Source organism: Sycon ciliatum, chromosome 11, assembly GCF_964019385.1.
Source record: "Sycon ciliatum chromosome 11, ocSycCili1.1, whole genome shotgun sequence".
Classification (NCBI taxonomy): Eukaryota; Metazoa; Porifera; class Calcarea; order Leucosolenida; family Sycettidae; genus Sycon; species Sycon ciliatum.
This window is the reverse complement of record NC_088653.1, coordinates 20,446,265-20,470,455: the sequence shown is the minus strand read 5'-3', so window position 1 is coordinate 20,470,455 and position 24,191 is coordinate 20,446,265. Positions and strand designations below refer to the sequence as shown.

Here is a 24,191-nt window from a genome sequence, read left to right as displayed (position 1 = left end):
GCTACGATTTCCCACGATCCCATCGATCCTGCACGAGTCCGTTCCCCAAGGAGTGCACTCCCATAAGTACGCGGAGTAGTTGGTTTATAACTCAGGGCACGCACCGGGGATATCTGAGGGAAAAGTGGGAGAAAGTGCCGCGAGTCAATCATAGTCGGCCCGGAAGGCCTCGTGTCGCCTCCCGGGTCTATACGACTCCCTGATCCCAACCGTGAGCCCTGAATATGGTAGTTGTAATACAATACATGATGTCACTATGACTCATGGACCAGCACTGATCGAGTTTGTTCCATACTTGTATGTGTTTAGTTGGGTTGTGTGTCCATCAATAATATTTTATTACGGACTGGGGGGGGGGGGGGGGGGTGGGTGAGGAAAAATTTGAAGCTACTACGGATTGGAAAAAAACTTTCGATCGGCGGACGACCCCGTAGGCCTTACCTTAGTCTTGCCGTTTTGGCTTGCTACCGGTATACCGGTGACTGACTGACTACCGCGTACCGGTACATCACCAAACAGTCAGTACCAGGGCACCATCAGGTCCATGGTCACCATTGCAGACACCATGGTCTCACGCGCCCGCTCCTGAGTCCTGTGCCATCTTGCGCAACTGTCTGCAGTCTTTTTTGTTGCTTTTGTCAAGTTTTGACCAGTTCTTCTTTCTCGCCATGTTGATTGTCGTGTTGACTTGTTGCACATTGTTCAGCAAGTGACGCTTTGTGGCGGCTTCATTCGAGTTTCCGCGAGGGCAGGGAGTACTCCCATGATTTCTCAGTGCTGGTAGCGTAGCGAAAAGGTATAGAGGCGCTCCGTGTGTGCTTTCCTGCCGCGACTGGCACGAGGTTGGATTCTGCTAATGCATTGTGATGTTTACTAGTGGATAACTGTATTCAAAATGCCGGCCATAAAAAACACCAACCATGCGTGCATCCCCCCACCCACACACACAATAATACCCACACGCACACATAATAATACCAGTGCTGCCAAACCGTCCGATTTTTCGGACAGTGTCCGATTTTTGAAGGCTCTTCCGAAAACCGGTCCGAAAAAGGAAACGAAAAGGCGACGAGGAGACAACAACTTTATTAATGCGATTAATAGTATAAGTGAAGCGGACATTACAAAATGATGAATGAGAATACATGTATCTAAAATGGTTGTTCCTAATCGATTTTCTTGAGACTATCATCAGGGAAAATCGTCTCACAATAGAGGCTATACGGAGAAACGAACTACTTATAGGTTATCGGATAGTGGGAAGTATACAAGGTGAGGTGTGAAAAAAAAACTAAAGTGGGAGAGAAGACGAAAGAAATTAGAAGTTCATTCGCATACACCTACACCTCACAGTTCCTCACTCTATCACATTCACCTGCTTCCACGCCTTCATTTCACTCACCTTTTGTAGTAGCTCACACCGTCAGAACACTCTCACATCTTTTCTTCTAATTTCTTTCGTCTTCTCTCCCACTTTAGTTTTTTTTTTCACACCTCACCTTGTATACTTCCCACTATCCGATAACCTATAAGTAGTTCGTTTCTCCGTATAGCCTCTATTGTGAGACGATTTTCCCTGATGATAGTCTCAAGAAAATCGATTAGGAACAACCATTTTAGATACATGTATTCTCATTCATCATTTTGTAATGTCCGCTTCACTTATATTATTAATCGCATTGAAAAAGGAAACGTCCGAAAAGTAGCCAAAAATGTCAGGGATCAGTACTTTCCTCTTCAGAAGTCCTATATTTTCACTTTTCAGCGCAACTGAAGGCACAAATCCCTGTCATATGTATCTAATATTGACTGAGTACGAGGTCAATATAGGAAATAAAAGCCGAGTAAAAGACCGAGGCGAAGCCGAGGTCTTTTACAAGGTTTTTATTTCCTATACTGACCAAGTCCGAAGTCAATATTAGATTTATCACGACAAACAGTCCGTATTTCAAATTCCAGAACGATAACCTCATGAATCCCGGTTTTATGATTGCACAACCGTTGCACCATCACCTACTCATGCAGTGACAATGCTGCACTAGGCACCGTTCAACTGCGCAACCCCTAAGCAGTCAAATATCATGAATATAAGCAGTCAATATAGCCCTAAGGAGTGAAATATGCAGGAATATTTGACTGCTTAGGTATGGCAAACATCTATGCGAGTCAATACCATGAATACTAAGGGAGTGATAAATAATATTATTATATGCTTCTAAAAGGCTAGCGCTTGGCGGTGGAAGTGCAAAGTACGAGGACATGTACATGTACATGTACACTGTACAGACAGTGTGTGACCACACTCATGCATTACCAGGATTACAAAATTCAGGCATGGTACTCAATTACTTTGGTGTGCAAGATCGGTTACCATGACAACGGAGCGAATTTTCATGGTATTTTGGGCGGTATTTTGAATTCTCCGGAAAAAATTGCTGAGGAGAAAAATTCGCACCATGTGGCCAGCCTTGAAGGGTGTCCGATTTGGGGCAAAAATTATTTGGCAGCACTGTAATACCCACACGCACACATAATCATTGTGTACATGCATGGTAAATGTACGATGTGGACATGTGCATGCAGAAGAAGCATCAAGCACACGCAAGAGTGGCGGCAGGCACCAGCAAAGAGACATGATGTAGCCTTGTATTTGTACTTGTAGGGAAAGCAGTCGGGCAGGTTCGTAAAACTGTCCCTCCAGGAAATCGGGATTCCACGGATGCAACAAATTCCGCGATTTTGGCCCAAACCCACGATTTTCAGCAAAATCCGCGATTTCCCGCGTTTTTTGTTGATTTCTGCACTATATCTCACATTTCTTATGCACTTTTCACGCAGTGCTTTCCATGCTGAATACTAATATTTGCACAGTAGGTCTACGACTCGTACTACTCCCTAGCCCTATAGGTCTAGTACTAGTAGATATACAATGCAACAAATTTCGTGATTTGGCCCAAATCCGCAATTTTCTGCAAATAATTCCGCGCCTGGCAAGTTCTGCATCATTCCGCACTTTTCGTCGCATTTTTTATTGTTTTCTGCCGCAATTTCTTGCGCAAGTTTTCGAGCGTTTTTTTCCGAAACTTCCTGCAGGGACAGGTAAAAGAGCCCGCACTTCATAAAGGAGATAACAGCCACAACAACAAAGGCCACGACACACTCTACAGCTATCCAACACACACCCTGCCGCATACTAGTAGTAAGTAGTAGTAGTAGTAGTAGTAGTAGTAGTAGTAGTAGTAGTAGTAGTAGTCATCCATGCAATTCACACATAATCATTATTATACAAGTACACGCCAACAGACCACTGTCTACGATGCCTTACAGCCGCATACAACGCAGCATAGTGCACCGTCATGCAATTCATATACATACCATTTTACACTCCAACAGACCACTGTCTACGATGTCACACAGCCGCACACCACTCAGCATAGTCCACCGTCATGCAATTCACATACTGCATACACTCCAGCAGACCACTCTCCACAATGTCACACAGATCGCTTTGGAACCGATCCCAAGCAATCTGTGTGATGTTGTGGACATCTTTAAAAAAATCACTTTACAGCACGGATTTACAACTTTCGTGAGAAACTGGAAAGCACTGGAAATGGCAAACGTGCATAATGTGTCTCTACAAAAGTGATAAAATTATTTTTAATATCTAAAATTAATGAGAGCACAGTTTATAGCCTTCTACTATCATGATTATACGTCTATTGGATCGCTGGTTGCGATTCATCTCTATGATTGTAACATGGGTTGTTTGTTATGCACATATAATCAGCTCCTGTACCATACAAGTGGTGTATGAAATACATGGTGAAACTAAGACGTGTGTTAACCTAATGAAGTAGATATCAAGTCATCAGAATCTGAGAGAAGCACAAAATAGTCATGTGACCGTGTGATCAACATTATCAGTAACATTGAACTAACCGGAGGATATTGACTCAAAAAAGCGCGGGGAGAAACTCTATTCACATTGATCAGCAATCATTTATCAGTGAAAACATATTTTACCATGAACGGCAGTCAGCTCCATGATGCTGCATTTCCAGTATTCTGACAGTCTATGATTGAGCAAGATTCAGCAACCAATACTATGAACAGGTCCATTTAACTAGACAGTGATCGTGGGTGCATGTTCGTTTTCATGAACATAACCAAGAGGCAGCAGCAGTAGTTGTACAGCGGAATGATAACTCACCGCAGAGCATGATGGCTTCAGTAAGAAAGCTGTCAATCCTGGACAGTGGGAGAAATGTCCTCGGCTGCCACTACAAGACACTAGTGCTTAGCAGCAGCAAGGCTGAAAGGTTCAAGTGTTCACGTCACACCATAGACTGAAACTGTGAAGACTGCGAAAGTGCAGCAGCCGGTGTTGGGCCTCTCCGAGATCCAGTGACTACCCTCTTTAGCATGGGAACGTCAGGATGGCTACCACCAGCCTGTGCAGCAGAATGTTGTGGAGGCGGTGGCGGTGGTGGTGGTCGACTTGGCGCTGGTGCTGCAGCTGCTGCACCTGGCTTTTGATGAGTATTTATCACTGTAGAGTGTTGCTGTTGAAAGTTGTGCTGGTGGTGGGGGTGGTGAAGGTGCTGCTGCTGCTGCTGTAGTGGAACCTGATGTTTTTTCATCATTTGCGATGGTGTGGAGCGGTGAGAGCTGGAATTGGAATGATGCTGTGATGTGGCACCACTTGATACAGAGTTCAAGAGATGAGTCGCGTGATTTCCATGGTTTGAGGACTGGAGGGGATGATGTGTCGGAGGCTGATGTTGCTGCTGATGTTGCTGCTGATGCTGCTGCTGATGTTGCTGCTGCGGCTGCTGGTGATGCTGCTGTTGATGCTGATGTGCTGGTTGTGGTGGTCGCTGTGCATGCTGGTACTGATGGTGTTGATGGTGCAGTGGGAGGTGCATCTGTTGTTGTTGATCATTGATACCATGGGGAGGGATCTGATGGCTTGTGATTGGACCGACGGCTATATCCGCAGAACTCATTGTGTGATACCCGTTGTCACTTGCTGAGCCATTTGATGATGTCGTTGGGTCGCTGCCAAGCAGCTGCCGGGAAAATTTCTGCTGCTGCTGCTGCTTACTGGGGTATGCACTGTGGGATGAATTCCCTGCAGCAATGTTGCCAGTGTCTACACAATAACACAGACATGACAATTTCACACACACACACAAGCACACACACACACACACACAAGCGCGCATACACACACACACACACAAACACATACATACACATACACGCGCGCGCGCGCGCGCGCGCACACACACACACACACACACACACACACACGTGAGTCCAACATTTTTGTACTGAAAAGCTTTTATTTAAAGGGGCACTCCGGCTTCATTTTCGACGCCGAGTTTTCGATGCCAAGACGAAGGTAGGTGAAAGAGAAGACCCCTCGAACAAGAACGAGTCTCCAGAAGCGATCGAGTCGAGCAGGAAGACGACTTTTTGAATTTCGCCGAGCGAGCGCTGATGACGTAATGAGGGATTAGCTTGCCAGTGGAAATGCATCTGCGCACATACATTTCACATACTTTTTGGCCAATTTTCAATCGAAGAGGAGGTTGTTTTCTATGTTCTCTCAACGTCGTGAGCGATCCCGTCTTCTATACCCTTCCAGGTACCCTGAAGGTCCTCCAGAGGAGAATTTATCTCCAGCGAAGCGTTGTTGATCCGCTAAATTCGTCTCGAAACATATTCACCCAGTGCAGTGCTGATAAATGTAGAATGTTGAATCTGTGATAATTGTCGACGATGGAGAGAGAGGTTGATAGCCGCTGTCGCAGGGAAAGTGAAGCTGCTGGAAGTCACGACGGGGAGCTTGTTAGCATCACATGTGCATCCAGACTTCAAAGCACCTTGACGGAATCGGGGAGTACTGACTATTTGTCTCGCCCTCAAGTTTAGTGAATTTTATGACCAGAAAATTATTCGATCAGGATCCCTTCTACAAGATGTGTAGTACAGGTGATTTCTGAACTTGACAATATGGAGACCGACCAGTAGACCTACCAACAACGTGTACCTGCAGGAAATTCACCCAAGGCTATTGCTATCCTCTTCAGTGGCTGTTGCTTTTTAGTAAAAATATGTTCACTTCTCTCAACATACTCCTGCATGGCAACAAGAAGGTGCGCTATGGAATTCGATGCCACAATTTTCGCCCAGCTGTGGATGAAGCATGGTCAAGTCATGGCAGTACATATACTTGAAACAGATGGGAAATTGAAGTTCATTTGTGATGGGAAGTTTGACTGCCCCAGTGACCGAGTCAAGCATTGTCTTTTGCCGTGGCACAAATTGCTGGAGAATCCGAGATGGTCTTGGAACTATGCACATGGATACTACCAGAAATAATGGTGGCATGAACCATTGTGGAATGGGACAGCTCACGGAGAATACTGGAATAGCTCCAGTATCTCTAAGTGATTGTAAATCCTGTTCTGGCTGATAGCTTCGGCCTGCTGCGCCCGTCCATGTACAATGATGGGAACATGCATTTCTGTTTTCTACATATTTGCCGGCTACTGTACTGTGGTATTACAGTTGCAGGTCCCTTATATAAAAATATGTTCAACCCCCTCCCACATACCCACATTATAAATACGAACTAACAATTTCACTGTTGGATTTGCAGGCGGCTAGAGAGCAAAGAAACTTTGGAGCACTGTGGATACAACATTTATGGAAGGAAAAGTGGAATCATTTCTAACACATTGTTCAAATAATTATAGCACTGAATTGTTGAGATTGTGAGCACATTCCAATCAGCACTCTACATATTTTATAAGCGGTGGCAATCGTTAGGAATAGGTCGTGAGTTGTCAGAGTGCTCCAGTATATGAGAGAATGTTTTGTTTGTCTAATCGACGGCTCGTTTGAAGCCAGAGTTGTTCGAACTTGTTTCAGTCGACTTGATTCTAGATAGTAGTCGAAGGAGTACTATGAAGTACACACCACAAGTAGTCCGTAAGGTATCTCGTGAGAATTCCGTCTGTACACATCAGGTATCAGCTTGGAAAGATGGCTCCTCTCTGTTTCTTGAAAGCCTGTATAATTGGACTGTGGCTCCAGCGATTCCCTTCTCAGAGCAGATACCATACCCAATACCGTCAATGCATATTGGACAGACCTGTATGCACAACAGAAATAGTGGAGGGAAATCTCTAAGCTCATGAACACGTCAGTGAAGTTTGAACTGCCGTTGTTTGTGGCCATCAGTATAAACCTATCGACTATAAGAATAATGTGCAAACAAACTTCTATAACCACAGCTGGGGCCATGGAATTATAAACTTAGGGAACTGCCAATTCTGGTCTGAGTTGCATTCGAGGCCTGCAATTCATGATGGCTATCGTATGTTGCATTGACCAGAGATCATATTATAAAACTTCCATGCCACATTGAAACACGCACCACTTTCGAGTACTTTGGTATCCCCCACCAAATGGGCATTCGTTCTCGGGGTGGCAGGCGTCACTATTCGTTATGCCTGGATCAGATTTCATTGACCCCAACTGTCATGAAGAATCATTTTTACTTTGACTGGATTTCAGTACAAGTTGTAGAACTGCAGAATCAATTTCGTTGTATTTGGGCAACCATTTCACTACAAACGCTCTATTGGGAAAATAGAATTTTTTTAAAAAATACATGTCCAAATTCCACATCTACCCAAGTCGGAATACTTGATCACGTATTCAGTACTACACGGAATGTTTAGAAAACGCCAGGGAATAGGAATTTGCTAACGAGAACTCCAGGCCAGGGTACTAGCATACGAACAAAACAAGATAAAAACTCACCAGTGTACTTGTAGTAATTCATGTCGGTGTAATATTGACGATAAGCAACGAGGCACCCTCCGATTTGGTCAAGCTGCTTTGAAGTCTGGTTGTTCAGGTGATACAAACGGGCTCCCCGTCGTGACTTCCAGCAGCTTCACTTTCCCTGCGACAGCGGCTATCAGCCTCTCTCTCCATCGTCAACAATTATCACAGATTCAACATTCTACATTTATCAGCACTGCACTGGGTGAATATGTTTCGAGACGAATTTAGCGGATCAACAACGCTTCGCTGGAGATAAATTCTCCTCTGGAGGACCTTCAGGGTACCTGGAAGGGTATAGAAGACGGGATCGCTCACGACGTTGAGAGAACATAGAAAACAACCTCCTCTTCGATTGAAAATTGGCCAAAAAGTATGTGAAATGTATGTGCGCAGATGCATTTCCACTGGCAAGCTAATCCCTCATTACGTCATCAGCGCTCACTCGGCGAAATTCAAAAGTCGTCTTCCTGCTCGACTCGATCGCTTCTGGAGACTCGTTCTTGTTCGAGGGGTCTTCTCTTTCACCTACCTTCGTCTTGGCATCGAAAACTCGGCGTCGAAAATGAAGCCGGAGTGCCCCTTTAAAAAATGCGAGTTTTTGAGCATTGCTCACCAAGCAGGCAGTAACAAAAGAGAAAATTGAATTCGATTTCTTTGGCCATGACTGATGGTCAAGTGGCAGGTAATGCAAACACCCTGCGAACACTCTGTGTTACTGACCTGCGCTATTTGGCTGGTGACTGCAATCATCTGTTAGCTTGTTGACTGATGTGTCCGAATGGATGAACACAGTCTGTGTGGACATGGCGTGTAGTCCAGCTCCACCAGCACCAGTAGCAGCAGCTGATGACTTATCCATCATTCTAAAACCTGGAGAGTAAGAGGGAAGAGCATGAACATCTCAGTTTTCACAGATACAGTAAAACCTGGTTTAAGCGACCACCCCACGGTGCAAGCAAAAGCGGTCGTTAAAGCCAGGTGGTCTTTAGAACCAGGTCCCACAGTGTCTGTGTGGAACTGTCGGTGCATGGAAAAACGGTCGTTAAGAGCAGGTGGTTGCTAAACCCAGAGGCCGCTTACACCAGAAAGGCGACCACTCGGCTAAGGTGACCACCTGTGACAGTCCCAGAACACCACTGCAACCAGGACAAAGAGATGCTCATTCCAGGCAAATTACCCTGGATACGGAGACCACCTGGTAACCGAGACGACGTTTAGGAGGTCCCTTGAGCGGTCAGCTTAGAAAGGTTTCACTGTTACATTTGAAATCCTACACTAGCCCATGCTGCTGAGGTAAGAATGAAACTGAACCTGACCTGATCAAATACAATGCAATGCACTGTTCAACACTAGCTCTGGCTCGTGACCCGCATGCAGAGATCATTTGGCACGCAAAGGTATGATGCAGGGTGGAGCGCAAGTCACACTGATCATGTTTTCTCCTGACGTTCTAAATCTGTCTACACGTTATCGTGGGGCTGTCAACTTCAATTTTTGAATCATCATGAATAAGCTTCCCTGTACGGGAATGGGGCACACATAATACTAGTAGTCCATCGATTTTCAGACAAATTGTCCTATACTACAAGTACTTGTTTGAGCATCTCAGGTGTGGTGTCCATCAAGTACCTTGCCATCACGCGTGTTCGTGCGTGCGTGCTTGCGTGTGTGTGTGTAAGTGTGCGCATGTGTGTATGTGTGTGTGTGTGTGAGAGAGAGAGAGAGAGAGAGAGAGAGAGAGAGAGAGAGAGAGAGAGAGAGAGAGAGAGAGAGAGAGAGAGAGAGAGAGAGAGAGAGAGAGAGAGAGAGAGAGAGAGAGAGAGAGAGAGAGAGAGAGAGAGAGAGAGAGAGAGAGAGAGAGAGAGAGAGAGAGAGAGAGAGAGAGAGAGAGAGAGAGAATGCCATACTCGTCGTCTTACCGTTGATCTGCCGATCCATCATGTCTTCACTAGCACTCGTCGTGTTACTACCACCACTGCTGGCCTGTGCTGCAAGTTGTACTCTCATCATCTGTGCTTGCTGCTGCTGTGTGGTTGGTTTACGCGCGGCCAATCTCATGTCAGTGTGTTGCTGGTGGTGATTGCCAGGGACAGCACCACCAGCAGCAGCAGTCATAGTAACTGTGGCTGCAGGTGCTGCAAGTCTAGGTGCTGGCTGCCTCTCTTGCTTATAGAGGGTGTAGAGTGCCTGGCGACGACGCTTCTCAGTTTCTATGTCATTCTCCGTAGACTTCAGGTGATTGCGTGCGTCCGCCAGAGCGGATTCAAACGTCTTCACCTGAGCAAACCGAACGAGAACGCCATACCCACCCGAGAGCGAGATGAACACGAGGGAAAGTGGAGAAGAAAAGAAAGAAGGTTAAAAATAGGCATATGGTGACTGAGGGAAATGCCCTTGCTAAGTACGCACACCTACTTAATCATCATTGTAAGAGTGATAGATGTTATGATAATTATTGCGATAATTGCGTATCAGTAACCATTATAATACTGCGCTACAATTGCAAAGAATAATGTCTCTTATTCCTCTCCATCTCTGTCTATTACAAGGGTATGTTCTTCACATGGTGTTTTGAATAACTCAGCACATAAGGTATGTATAGTGTACACACCACACCCACACACACGCGCGCGCGTGCGTGGGCGCACACACACACACGCACACCACACACACACACACACACACACACACACACCACACACACACACACACACACACACACACACACACACACACACGCACACGCACACCTCAGACCTCAGACCTCAGACATGCCCATCGCGGAAGCGATAATAGCGAACAGCTATGTTAGACATAGCAACTTGTGCTGGGATTACACCATTCAACAGATTGCAAAGCTGATGAATTGACCGCCACTATTTTTAGCCACACACGCACACGCGCGCACACACACACACACACACACACACACACACACACACATACACACACACACACACACACATACACACACACGCACGTACACGCACGTACACGCACACCAAGATGAACACTGAAAATATATGAGCTTGACATTTGACTGCATGGATTTACCTTGTGAGATTTTGACAAGAGTTTTCTCTTCTGGTATGCTTGCTGAGCCAACTGTATCAAAACGCAAAACAGAGAGGTTCCAGGCTGTCCAAGTGAGTGCTCAATACCGAGAGGCAGAGCTGGTTCAAACAATAAGAGGACAGAGAAAATGTTTTGACTCCGAGTTTCACGCACTAAGCGATCATCAGAAAACTCGCTTAGTGCGTGAAACTCGGAGTTAAAACACTTTCTCTGTCCTCTTATTGTTTGTATCAAAACGCATATACATATTATAGATTGGAGAGAGGGCAAATAAAACAATACATGTAATCCTTCCAGGGACATCACAGGGCAGTTGGTAGTGGTATGATGGGGTGCGGGGGGGGGGGGGGGGGGGTGTCCCCCGGGGAAAATATTAAGATTTTTGGGCCAACAGTTTTAGAGCTTTGATATTGCTCTTTTTGGACGAATAGGGCGGATCATCCTGGACGAGTAGGGCGGATCATCCTGGACGAATAGGGCGGATCATCCTGGACGAATAGGGCGGATCATCCTGGACGAATAGGGCGGAACATCCCGGACGAATTGGGCGGATCATCCTGGATGAATAGGGCAGATCATCCTGGACGAATAGGGCGGATCATCCTGGACGAATAGGGCGGATCATCCTGGACGAATAGGGCGGATCATCCTGGACGAATAGGGCGGATCATCCCGGACGAATAGTGATACGACCCTGGTAGTACTGGTTGTAACGTGCGAGACGCCCCTGTTTTCAACTACATCGCTTTCTTAGAAACAATCCACTATGGGGAGTGAACAAAGTGTGTTTCGTTCCCAGGCTGACAGTTCCAGCCTTCATAGGCATTTGGATGCTTCATTCTCTCACATGTACGCACACACAAGGCATAAAAGGTCTGGCGCGGGTCTGAGTTCAGAAGGTCAAGGTTGTAAGCACTATTGTGTATTGCATAGGTAACACATCTCGTACTGTCGTGGACATGGAAATCCGATGGGATGACCAGGGACGGCGCCGTTACTGCTCTTAGCGCGTACATGCACTTCAGTTCACATACACACTGTGAAAATGGACCAGCAGTGCTCGCGGCTGCAAGGCCAGCGCCCCGTGGCCGCTTGACTTCCCAACGGATTTCAATGTCCGCTACATAACAGTAGAATTTCCAAACCCAGGGTTGAAATGCACAACATTTCGGGCACTGTGTGCGCGATCCGTGTCTAGTTAGTTCGACGATTGCCTGGCTAGCAGCACATACCTCGGGAGAAGGGTCTTTGTAAGTAGCTGCCGTTCTTTGCCAATATGGTAATGTTTTATTAGCTTTTTTACCAAATACCAAATAAATAGTTCTCTTTCCTATACATAAGTTTTAAGTTTGTTTGATGACATGCACAATTATTGTGTACAAGAGGTTTTATTGCAGGACATACCTCAGTGGACATCAGTCGTTCATCATGATTAGGTACCACAGCTTGTATACTGTCCATCAACTCATTGTGACTGCCCTGCAATAGAGAACAGAGCCGCATAACCAGAACCAGCCATGTACACAGTGCACAGTACACATTGTGCTTGCCATGCTTACATATTATACAAACACGCACGCACGCACATGCACGCACGCACACACACACACACACACACACACACACACACACACCTCAGACCTCAGACCTCAGACCTGCCCATCGTGGAAGCGATGATAGCGAACAGCTATGTTGGACATAGCAACTTGTGCTGGGATTACACCATTCACCAGCTTGCAAGGCTGATGAATTGACCACACACACACACGCACACACACACACACACGCACACACACACACACACACACACACACACACACACACACACACACACACACACGCACACACACACACATGTATTATAATCATTATCGCAGATTACCCGGACGTCATCAGAACTGGCAGAGATGACAACAGGACGCGGCGAGAGCGTTCGATTGCTATGCCTGCAGGAGCAATGTGCAGAAACAATTGAGAAAAATATAAATTGGAATCAGAGAGACCTGGGTTATACATTCCATAACTTAAACGCTACCACACAGATATCCAAAGCTGGTTGTGTTTCTCAACAACGATTGTATAGCCGATGGTAACGCGGATGTGAACATTTTATCTTCCTAACTCAAACACACACAGTTACATAGAGACAATTCCAGTTTTGAAATCAGCATTCCGGTATTCAACTCTGCCACCAAAGCATAACGTATTTGCCGAAGTATGATTACACTCCGGCAAATACGGTAATGCTGATCAACACATAGACAGAGGTGTGTGTGTGTGTGTGTGTGTGTGTGTGTGTGTGTGTGTGTGTGTGTGTGTGTGTGTGTGTGTGTGTGTGTGTGTGTGTGTGTGTGTGTGTGTGTGTGTGTGTGTGAGGGGGGGGGGGATTGAAAAGGAGAAACCGCTGGTGTTCGAGGTATAAGTATGCCATGAACGTCAGTCGTGATGCATATAGAGAGGAGCAAGGGGAGCTCACCGTGGGCTGTAGGACAGCCAGAAACAGAATCATGCACACAAAGGGGAGCAAGGGGAGCAGTTTCGTGTCAAAAGGGGCACAGAAATGATCACGGCTGATGTTCGTGACAGACTAAGTCAGTACGAGGCTCATAGTGCGACACCAGGGATGAATATATCCGGTATCGCATCGCAGTTTGCTACGCCAAATCGATCTACTGCTACTCAAAAATCACAGTGACACGCAGAAAACTGCCATACATACATGTACAGGCTATCCATGCCTTTTTGTAGCTGACGCCACAAATGAGATTTTACATAGCAAAAACTGCTACTCAGTATGCCAAAACATGACAGTAAATACATGCCTGGACACATACCGACAGCAAACAAGGCAACAATAGAACTTACTGTTTGAGTGCTGCAACAGTTTTTTGTAGGTTCTGACAGTCTTCAAGGTACTCGTCCAAAACCGATACAGGCCATGTGCTGATAAACCTAGCGATGCCGCCGCAATGCATAGCGTAAGAAAGAGATGGGAACACGTAAACAAAACATGTTACACGCAAACACCAGCACGCTAACAGCCATACACCATACATCATCCTAGGCTAAGAGCACATCTGCTGAGGAGTCCAGACACTAGTACTTCCAATACATGTGGTGCATACCGCATGCTTGAACGAGTGCTGGGTGTCAAGCTGAGTGTCAAGTGTAGTCTGCCACCGAAAACAAACACAATGAGGAAGCTGAGTAAAGTAACAGACAGTAAAACCTGGTTTAAGCGACCACCCCACGGTGCAAGCAAAAGCGGTCGTTAAAGCCAGTTGGTCTTTAGAACCAGGTCCCACAGTGTCTGTGTAGAACTGTCGGTGCATGGAAAAACGGTCGGTAAGAGCAGGTGGTCGCTAAACCCAGAGGTCGCTTACACCAGGTTTTACTGCACATCACAACTGGTAGTAAACACAATTATGGTAGCTGATTAAAAATGGCATACCGGTACATCACAACTTACACAATTCGGGAGCTGAAAACAGTCACAAACATCCTAACTGGCAGTCGACACAAAAGAAAAGGAACTGGATAACAGTGGCATACATGTACATCACAACTTGCAGTGCCCACGATACAGGAAATCAGGAATTGAATGACTTACTTCTCTTCAGAAACAATAACTTCCAGTTCAGACTGCATTATCGGCTTCAAATCATCAACGACAGTACTGACATCATCTGCAAAACATAACAACAGCCACAGCAACAGCAGCCATATCAATAATACAATTCTCTTCAGCAACAACAGCCATATCAATAATACGAGTCTCTTCATCAACAGAAGAATAACAGCAGAATCATCATTGTACCTTTTAGAGTTGTCATCTTTTGTGTAGCATTTGCCAAAGCCACACCGATGGCGTCCACTTCCACAGCATCAACCTGGCAGTGGTGCTCGGTGACATCAACTCTCATACTCTCTACCATGGCACAGAGCTCACTGCAAACATGCAAATGACACGTGTGGGCACGCACATGCACATACACACACAAACACACACACACACACACACACACACACACACACACACATGTACCAGTGGACACGCATGCACGCACACACACTCACACACACACACACACACACACACACACACACCATGCATCCACCCGTGCACGTGCACACACACACACACACACACACACACACACATGTACCAGTGGACGCGCATGCACGCACACACATACACACACACTCACACACACCATGCATCCACCCGTGCACGTGCACACACACACACACACAACCCAAATGTACACACACAACCCAGATACACACACACACACACACACACACACACACACACACCCGCGCAAACAAACATAATTATAATAACAGTCATGTAGACACATGGACACACACGGACACACACGGACACACACGGACACGCACGGACACGCATGGACACACAAGCAGGAGCATGACTGTATCAGTGCCCATCTGCACATACTTTGCTGAGCAGTTTGCAAACACGACCAGCACGATCATGCTGGGACACACTTCTTGAGATACAGGAAAACCTGTGAATAACGACCTCCCCTTGAGGCCAGAAAAAAGCGATCTTTAGTCGAAGGTGGTCCTTAGTGAGAGGTTTGCACCGCACAGCTAGATGAATGTGAGACCGTCGGTGCCTGGCGAAGTGGTCTGCAGTACCAGGCTGGTTGCTAGTCACGGTGGTCTTTAGTTACAGGTTTTACTGTAGTACCAGGCTGGTCGCTAGTCACGGTGGTCTTTAGTTACAGGTTTTACTGTAGTACCAGGCTGGTCGCTAGTCATGGTGGTCTTTAGTTACAGGTTTTACTGTAGTACCAGGCTGGTCGCTAGTCACGGTGGTCTTTAGTTACAGGTTTTACTGTAGTACCAGGCTGGTCGCTAGTCATGGTGGTCTTTAGTTACAGGTTTTACTGTAGTACCAGGCTGGTCGCTAGTCACGGTGGTCTTTAGTTACAGGTTTTACTGTAGTACCAGGCTGGTCGCTAGTCATGGTGGTCTTTAGTTACAGGTTTTACTGTAGTACCAGGCTGGTCGCTAGTCATGGTGGTCTTTAGTTACAGGTTTTACTGTAGTAGCAGGCTGGTCGCTAGTCATGGTGGTCTTTAGTTACAGGTTTTACTGTAGTAGCAGGCTGGTCGCTAGTCATGGTGGTCTTTAGTTACAGGTTTTACTGTAGTAGCAGGCTGGTCGCTAGTCACGGTGGTCTTTAGTTACAGGTTTTACTGTAGTACCAGGCTGGTCGCTAGTCACGGTGGTCTTTAGTTACAGGTTTTACTGTAGTACCAGGCTGGTTGCTAGTCACGGTGGTCTTTAGTTACAGGTTTTACTGTAGTACCAGGCTGGTTGCTAGTCACGGTGGTCTTTAGTTACAGGTTTTACTGTAATGTGTGCTAGTACATGTACACATGTGATAGAGTGCATGTCCACTTTACTACTGTACACGTAGTACATGATCCGCAGGCGTGTAGCCCACATGGGGCACGGGGGCACATGCACCCACTGGAAATTTCGACCTAGGTTCAGCATGCACCTATTGACCATGAATGACATGCACCAGCCGTCCTACACATACTCATGCATGTATGCGGCTGTACATCCCCCTGAAAGGAGGACCAGCTACGCCCCTGTACAGTAGCACCATACTTACCGTATATCCTGTGTGACCGCGTCACACTGAGACTGGTAATCAGAAGTCCTGCTAGTTAGATCATGACGGCGCTGTACTTGCTCGGATCGCTTCTTCACATTCTCGGGAAGATCGCACTCTGGTACACCGTGCACACAAAGCAATGACAGCACAAATTGCCCATTAGCAAACTTCCTATACTTTATAAATTCTCAGAATGCGCAGAACATTAATACTACGTCATACACTCATTCTCACCAAAGAAATTCGCTTATCCATGTTCTTACCACTGGTGCCTCATCCAGACCATTGGGGCCAATGGGTACTGCCACGCCTCAGAGGAGTGCGCTCAGAGGCGTGCGCTAAGAGGTGTGCACTCAGAGGTGTGTGCTCAGAGGTGTGCGCTCAGGGGCGTGCGCTCAGAGGCGTGCGCTCAAAGGCGTGCGCTCAGAGGCGTGCGCTCAGGGGTGTGTCCGCTCAAGGGTGTCCGCTCAGGGGTGTGCGCTCACGGGTGTGCGCTCACGGGTGTGCGCTCACGGGTGTGCGCTCACGGGTGTGCGCTCACGGGTGTGCGCTCACGGGTGTGCGCTCACGGGTGTGCGCTCACGGGTGTGTGCTCAGAGGTGTGCGCTCACGGGTGTGCGCTCAGAGGTGTGCGCTCACGGGTGTGCGCTCACGGGTGTGCGCTCAGGGGTGTGCGCTCAGAGGTGTGCGCTCAGGGGTGTGCGCTCAGGGGTGTGCGCTCAGGGTTGTGCGCTCAGAGGTGTGCGCTCAGGGGTGTGCGCTCAGGGGTATGCGTTCACGGGTGTGTGCTCACTGGTATGCGCTCAGAGGTGTGCGCTCACGGGTGTGTGCTCAGAGTTGTTTGCTCACGGGTGTGTGCTCAGAGGTGTGCGCTCAGAGGTGTGCGCTCAGGGGTGTGCGCTCAGAGGTGTGCGCTCACGGGTGTGCGCTCAGAGGTGTGCGCTCAGGGGTGTGCGCTCAGGGGTGTGCGCTCAGAGGTGTGCGCTCAGAGGTGTGCGCTCAGGGGTGTGCGCTCAGGGGTGTGCGCTCAGGGGTGTGCGCTCAGGGGTGTGCGCTCACGGGTGTGCGCTCAGGGGTGTGCGCTCAGGGGTGTGCGCCCAGGGGTGTGCGCCCAGGGGTGTGCGCTCAGGGGTGTGCGCTCACTGGTGTGCGCTCAGGGGTGTGCGCTCAGGGGTGTGCGCTCAGGGGTGTGCGCTCAGGGGTGTGCGCCCAGGGGTGTGCGCCCAGGGGTGTGCGCTCAGGGGTGTGCGCTCAGGGGTGTGCGCTCAGGGGTGTGCGCCCAGGGGTGTGCGCTCACGGGTGTGCGCTCACGGGCGTGCGCTAACTGGTGTGCGCTCACTGGTGTGCGCTCACTGGTGTGCGCTCAGGGGTGCGCGCTCAGGGGTGCGCGCTCAGGGGTGCGCGCTCAGGGGTGCGCGCTCAGGGGTGCGCGCTCAGGGGTGCGCGCTCAGGGGTGTACGCTCAGGGGTGTGCGCTCAGGGACGTGCGCTCAGGGGTGTCCGCTCAGAGGTGTGCGCTCAGAGGTGTGCGCTCAGAGGCATGTGCTCAGAGGTGTTTCTTGCTCTCCCATCATATACTCACCAGCTATTTGTCTTGTAGCCAGGGCGGTGTTAATGGCTAATGTCAGTTTGTTTCTGACTGCCTCGATCCACATCGCTTGCTCTTTCTGTAGTTTGAGCTGTAGCTTGGTGACAGTGTCCAGATCTCTCCGCAACACACTGATGGACGACTGTGCTTCTAACAACTTGGGTGTGAGATGCAGAGCTGGTACCACTATCAAAATGTAGAAATTCAACATTAGCATGCACACACATGCACACACGCATGCACACACACACACACACACACACACACACACACACACACACACACACGCGCACACACGCGCACATACACACACACGCAAGCATGCACACACACACATAAACACACACACACACACATACACACACAAGTTATTTCATACATCGATCAGCACACACACACTGCATCCAATATTACGCTAGAGCGCGAAACAGAACATGAACACACTATCAGTGAGAAACAGAAGCAGGTCAACGGTCTGCCAGCAAACACTGTACATTTTAAACTGTACATATAAACCAGGCCCGCCGGAACCGGTCTGGTTGGTCGGGTTATCACCGAACCAACAGTTTAGCCATCAACACATGTTTACTGCTGAGAGGTCATGTGACATGTATACCCGCCATATCATACACAAACTGTATGAAAGGCACTGAAGCTACCGGACCAATCAAAAAGGTGGTCCTGTAAACGGTTGATTCGGATGCCATGGATGATTTCATGGGGAAAAAAGACCAAGGGGCTACAAGATACGCTATACTGTCCACTAACACCACCAGTTACTGGACAATCAGCTCGTGCGATGACGTTTTTTCTTTCCAATGAGACCATCCTTGGCTGCCCATCCGAGTCTATTAATGGATGAGATCGGATGTTGTTGGAGTGTCAGGCCCTGACGTCCATGCCAGTATCGGATATTGTTGGAGTGTCAGGCTCTGACGTCCATGCCACTGTGTCAATCAATACTGTCACACAGATAAGTGGGTTGCAAATTCTGGGTTTGCATTGCAACTTACACTGTTTCATTACAACATACTACTAAACATGCTCGTGTACCCTCAAGCAGATTATGCTATTGATTATGCTATTGATTGTGCTATTGATTGTGCTATCGCTACTGTGTTATAGTTCATGGACTTTTACTAAAGTTGCTGGATTTCACCAGGTTCTCCACGGGATGAAGCAACTGCACTTGAATGTGTACCCATCGCCCCACCCCCCACCCCCCCCCCCCCCCACACACACACACATGCACCAACCAAATTCCCTGGAACGGCCAGGCCACACATGCACAAACACCACTGAAATATTCTTCCTACTCACCACTACGTCCAATGGTATGTACATGCGTTAAACTTCCCGGGGAATAGCGTAGACTTCCGTTGCTGCGTTTAGCGATGGACTCGACACTTCGTGATGCACGGCGTGAAGTAAAAGAAGCACTCCTGTCCAAGCTCCGACTGCTACCCAACGCTCCTGTGGCTGAAGCAGTGGTCCGACTGCTACCCATCGCTCCTGTGGCTGAAGTGGTGGTTGCCATGGGAGCTGTGTTGCTATGGGTACGTGCCTCGTTGAGGTCTTGACTACCCTGCAGTACGGCTACCATTGCAGTTAGTCGTGCCACTTGTTGCTGTAATCCAGTGACAGATGTACTGTTAGCACTAGTATTACCAGTACCAGTGTCACCATTGCCAATACTGTATGCACAACACACACCAAACAAACAAACAAACAAACAAACAAACAATATGACTTTGTCCAACAAACGGTCAAACAAGGCAGCAAATAAACAACCAGAATGATTCGAAGCAATTCCACCTCCACCACATGCGCTCTCTAGCCGACCTCATCACACATCATCACATCTCATCACATCTCATCACATCTCATCACCCATCATCACCCATCATCACTCATCATCACTCATCATCATAAGCCAGTGCAGGCTAAATTTTATTTTTCAAGGAAACCCTTCGAAAATGGTACCAATCGATTCAGCATGGCATTTTCATTCCTAATGAAAAGTTTCAGCTGATTTGGAGTCATGACAAGAACGCTATGGCGATTTGAAGATCGAAAAACTTCAGTATTGTTTGTCAAGAAGAAAGGCCATGATCGCACACAAATGATACAACCCGTGTGGCACAATGATTTTTGAACGAAGTTGATCCGCGGACCCCGTGCTTCGCGCATGCACGCATGCATACTGCACAGTACAGAGGCTTTTTTGAACGCAGATATGTAGTTCTTCGTCTTCTTCGAAATGTCTTCCAAATGCGTGGTGCTGGTGTTGCTCTCAGCTTCGTCAAGGCAGAATGCAGCTGCATGTGATGCTCCTGTGTGTTCATGCATGTTCTCTTTTCGCGTCTCGACATTGTAGCGTCCAGACTCAGCTCGACTGGAGAAGATTGAGGAGACTATGCTTTGATCCACATGGAAAATCGATTAAGTTTGGTAATTATCGTCGGGCGCTAAATAGCGCTGGGGAGCATGGGGCTAAAACTTCGTAGCAGTCATCCCTACCATGACAGGCATCGACTGGTATATGTTCCATTCTGTTCCCAACCACTACGGGTCGCCTGCGAAGCTTTCTTCTTCGCCGATTCTCCGACAGATCGTACGTCTTCGCACTGTATCTCTCGTCTCCCTCAACGGATCAAAACACGGTTTTCGCCAGGACGAACACAAACCCCCAGATTTCGCGGCGGCAACATCTTCGAGTAGGGAAAAGCTAGCAGCTAACCAGGAATCACCAAAAAACACATGTTATACTCAGTGTGATTTGCGACAGCTGTCATTGTGCCGTCGCACCATGCATGTACCATGCACGGGAATGGAACACGGATGAGTCGTTTTATTACGACAGCCTGCACTGGCTATCATCATCATTGCGTCATTGATTGAAACAGGCCGAAAGCAGCTGCTTACCCTTTGAGTACTGATTTGATAACAAAAAAAACACAGTTGTGCTGTCACAAATTCACAAACATGTCTTGTGCAGTTGTGCTGTCACAAATTCAAAACATGCCTTGAGCTAAGAACTTAGATGCTAGCATCTCAAAGACCTACCCATGTGCGGGAGCACTTCCATCCCTTGGGGTAAACACTTCGACTTCACTGGACTGAAGACGGCTGCGAGGAGGCTGCTGAAGCACGTCGGTTAGATCGGTACTGTGCCGCTGTAGCCGCATGCTTTCACGATCAGAGTTATCAGAGTGTGTGTGCTGGTGATCCCATTGAGGCTGGTATTGACTTACTGGACGCTGTTTGATAGCCTGCTGCTGTTGTTGCTGCTGCTGCTGTTGCTGCTGTTGTTGCTGCTGCTGCTGCAGTTGTTGTTGATGATTGGCAAGCGACTGACGGGTAACCACACCAGCACCATTCTGTGCAGCTGAGCCCGTCCCTTGCAATGGCAGCGATGAACGGCCAGAGAGAGGTGTGTGACCCCGCTGCTGCTGTTGCTGCTGCTGGTGCTGGTGGTGATGACCGTTCTGTTGCTCAAACTCACCTCCGACTGACTGCAGTGGTGCCTGCCTTGCATCTAATTTTTAAAGAGGAACCAAACCAAACCCAGGGAAAGAACAGCCAGAGTCAAACCAAATACAGGGAGAGAACAGCCAGAGTCAAACCAAACACAGGGAAAGAACAGCCAGAGTCAAACCAAACACAGCACAACGGGTAGTATATGAATATGGTTCCAGCCTCCGTACCGGACTCTGCACCCCCCCCCCCCCCACACACACACACACAAATGTACCATGTAAGCTACCATGTATACACCCGTCACGCGCACACACACACACACGCACACACGCACGCGAGCATGTCAACTGTCATCAGTGCATATTTCCAAAATAACAGCAGGTGCTGCAGGTAAGATGCAAGAACAGAACTTCCAGAGTTAGCTTGTCTAGTCATAGCTTCAATACGTGCGTTTAAAAGAAACTAAATACGGTACTGTCGGGCGCCGAAGAACAACCAGGCTAGAACTTCACCAAGCACAGCATACCCATGTATGGTGACTGGTGCCGCGACGGTGACTCAACGGTGCATAGACTGCAGTACATGAAAATAGGAACGGTCTAGGCTAGGAGGCTGACCCCCCCCCCACACACACAGTTCTTTGCCGACCGGCAGTACTGTAAAGAAAGCTGGTAGGGCAGGAGTATATTACACACATAATATTTCTAGTGGGATGAGATACGTACTAGTTTGGTTTGAGCGTGTTAAGGATCCACTCGGTGTTCTTGTCCATGGCGGATCTAGTGAACTGCTGGATGATGATGAAGAAAACACTTGGCCGGATCCACCACCACCGCTACCACCATTTGCTGATGGCATAGCAGCTATTGCGGATGACGCTATGGGTACAATAGCTGCTGGGTTGGTGTGCGATGTTGGGAGTAGGGCTGATTTGTAGGAGACGGCATGGAGGTCCACGGGTGTACTTGCAGAGTTGCCAGTGCGTACGGACGAGAACCTACCTCCACTGTTAGTTCCTGCGCCAGCGTTACCACTGACGGACGATTGGCTGTTGCCATGGAGAGTAATGTTACCAGTACCTTGCTGTTGTCGGTGTGCCGTGGATGGGTTATACGAGGTGGAAGAGGAAGAAGATTGAGATGATCCGATACCGTTGTTGGGGTGTACTTCTCGCAGCTCCAGGACTGTTTGATCTACAATAGCCCTGTCATGTTATACACATACACACGCATACACACACACACACACACACACACACAAATACACACACACACACACACACACACACACACACACACACACACACATATATATACAAAAACACAAAGTTACTTGTCAGAAGATGTGGAACCCAGATTGCAGTGCTACCTAATCCACACCTCGAAGCCCACCTGCCGGCTTGGTGCTTCAAATCATCGCAGGGCCCTGAACATTTGCCTCGGAGAGTAAACCCAATCTAGTTATCGCAGGGCCTTGAACATTTTTACCTCAGATTTTAAACCATAATTATCTAGTTATCGCAGGGTCTTGAACATTAGCCTCACGCTCAGAGTAGTAACCCTATCTACTAGTAGGGGTGAAACGATTAGTTCGAATATTCGAGTATTCGTTCGAAAATCTCAAACGAGCGAGTATTCAAAATTTTGCACTCGATCGTTTTTTGTTTTTTGTTTTTTTTAGTACTGGCATTCTATTTTTCAAAAACTCCTGTTGTACTGCTCATCGACTGGTATGCACGCATTATTCGTGCCTTTGAGTCAGTATTTTATGACTTGGACGATGCGATCACCACGGCAAGTAACGTTATTTTGTTTTGAGATAATGAAAGTACTGGTGAAAATCGTTACTTTACACTCTGTACAAGACGTTGGCGACTTTTGTTCTATGTTCACAGATAATTTCTTCCGAATTAGGCGAGAACTCACAAATCTAGCGCTTTTGAATTTCGATAAAATACTCGAAATAATCGGATACTCGATCGAATATTATGAATGAGTGATCGGTTGGTCAAAATAGATACTCGTTTCACCCCTACTATCTAGCCATTGCAGGGTCTTGAACATTAGCCTCACGCTCAGAGTAGTAACCCTATCTAGCCATTGCAGGGTCTTGAACATTAGCCTCAGAGTTTAACATGATATCGCTGTCTCACTGGTACTTGAAGTACGTAGATTCAAATTTTCACAATGCCAAGATGTGAACTGGGATGCTAAACGTCTTTGTCCACTCTACATAGCTATCTATACAGACACCATCCCTTCATGTACATAGCTATCTACAGTACAGAAACCATCCCTTCATGTACATAGCTGTTTGTACGGACACTAGTATTGAAACGAACAATCGAATAATCGAATAATTTAGAATATTCGTGGGGTGAACGAATAATCGAATAGTCGTAGGAATTATCAGAAATCGAAAAAAAGAAAGAAGACCTATGCTCAGTGCTGATATTTGCACGGCGTAGATCTGCTCGTAGTATTTCTTCTCAATCTCCTCTCCTCCAAGTTTTAATCTCCTATCGGTATCT

The 24,191-nt window shown here is 47.5% G+C and overlaps 1 protein-coding gene and 1 long non-coding RNA gene across 3 annotated transcripts in view; both read right to left on the bottom strand.

Annotated features, from left to right (window-relative positions):
• Window positions 1–3,550: 3,550 nt before the first annotated feature.
• The window catches only part of LOC135827621 (AF4/FMR2 family member lilli-like), a 38,757-nt gene continuing 18,116 nt past the window's right edge, over window positions 3,551–24,191 (bottom strand). For both annotated transcript variants that reach the window (XM_065340087.1, XM_065340088.1), the window contains 14 exons: window positions 22,387–22,865; window positions 21,248–21,719; window positions 19,502–19,875; window positions 18,176–18,367; window positions 16,592–16,709; window positions 14,759–14,889; window positions 14,552–14,627; window positions 13,807–13,893; window positions 12,824–12,887; window positions 12,346–12,420; window positions 10,921–10,971; window positions 9,786–10,143; window positions 8,587–8,736; window positions 3,551–5,155 (listed from right to left, as the gene is read on the bottom strand). In XM_065340087.1, the coding sequence (XP_065196159.1) occupies window positions 4,338–5,155; window positions 8,587–8,736; window positions 9,786–10,143; window positions 10,921–10,971; window positions 12,346–12,420; window positions 12,824–12,887; window positions 13,807–13,893; window positions 14,552–14,627; window positions 14,759–14,889; window positions 16,592–16,709; window positions 18,176–18,367; window positions 19,502–19,875; window positions 21,248–21,719; window positions 22,387–22,865 (3,445 nt within the window). In that variant the 3' untranslated portion in view covers window positions 3,551–4,337. The remainder of the gene's footprint in view (window positions 5,156–8,586; window positions 8,737–9,785; window positions 10,144–10,920; window positions 10,972–12,345; window positions 12,421–12,823; window positions 12,888–13,806; window positions 13,894–14,551; window positions 14,628–14,758; window positions 14,890–16,591; window positions 16,710–18,175; window positions 18,368–19,501; window positions 19,876–21,247; window positions 21,720–22,386; window positions 22,866–24,191) is intronic.
• Window positions 6,178–8,400, bottom strand: LOC135827291 (uncharacterized). The gene is made up of 2 exons (XR_010555375.1): window positions 7,840–8,400; window positions 6,178–7,165 (listed from the first exon to the last, which is right to left on the bottom strand). It is a non-coding gene; the product is annotated as an uncharacterized LOC135827291 (long non-coding RNA).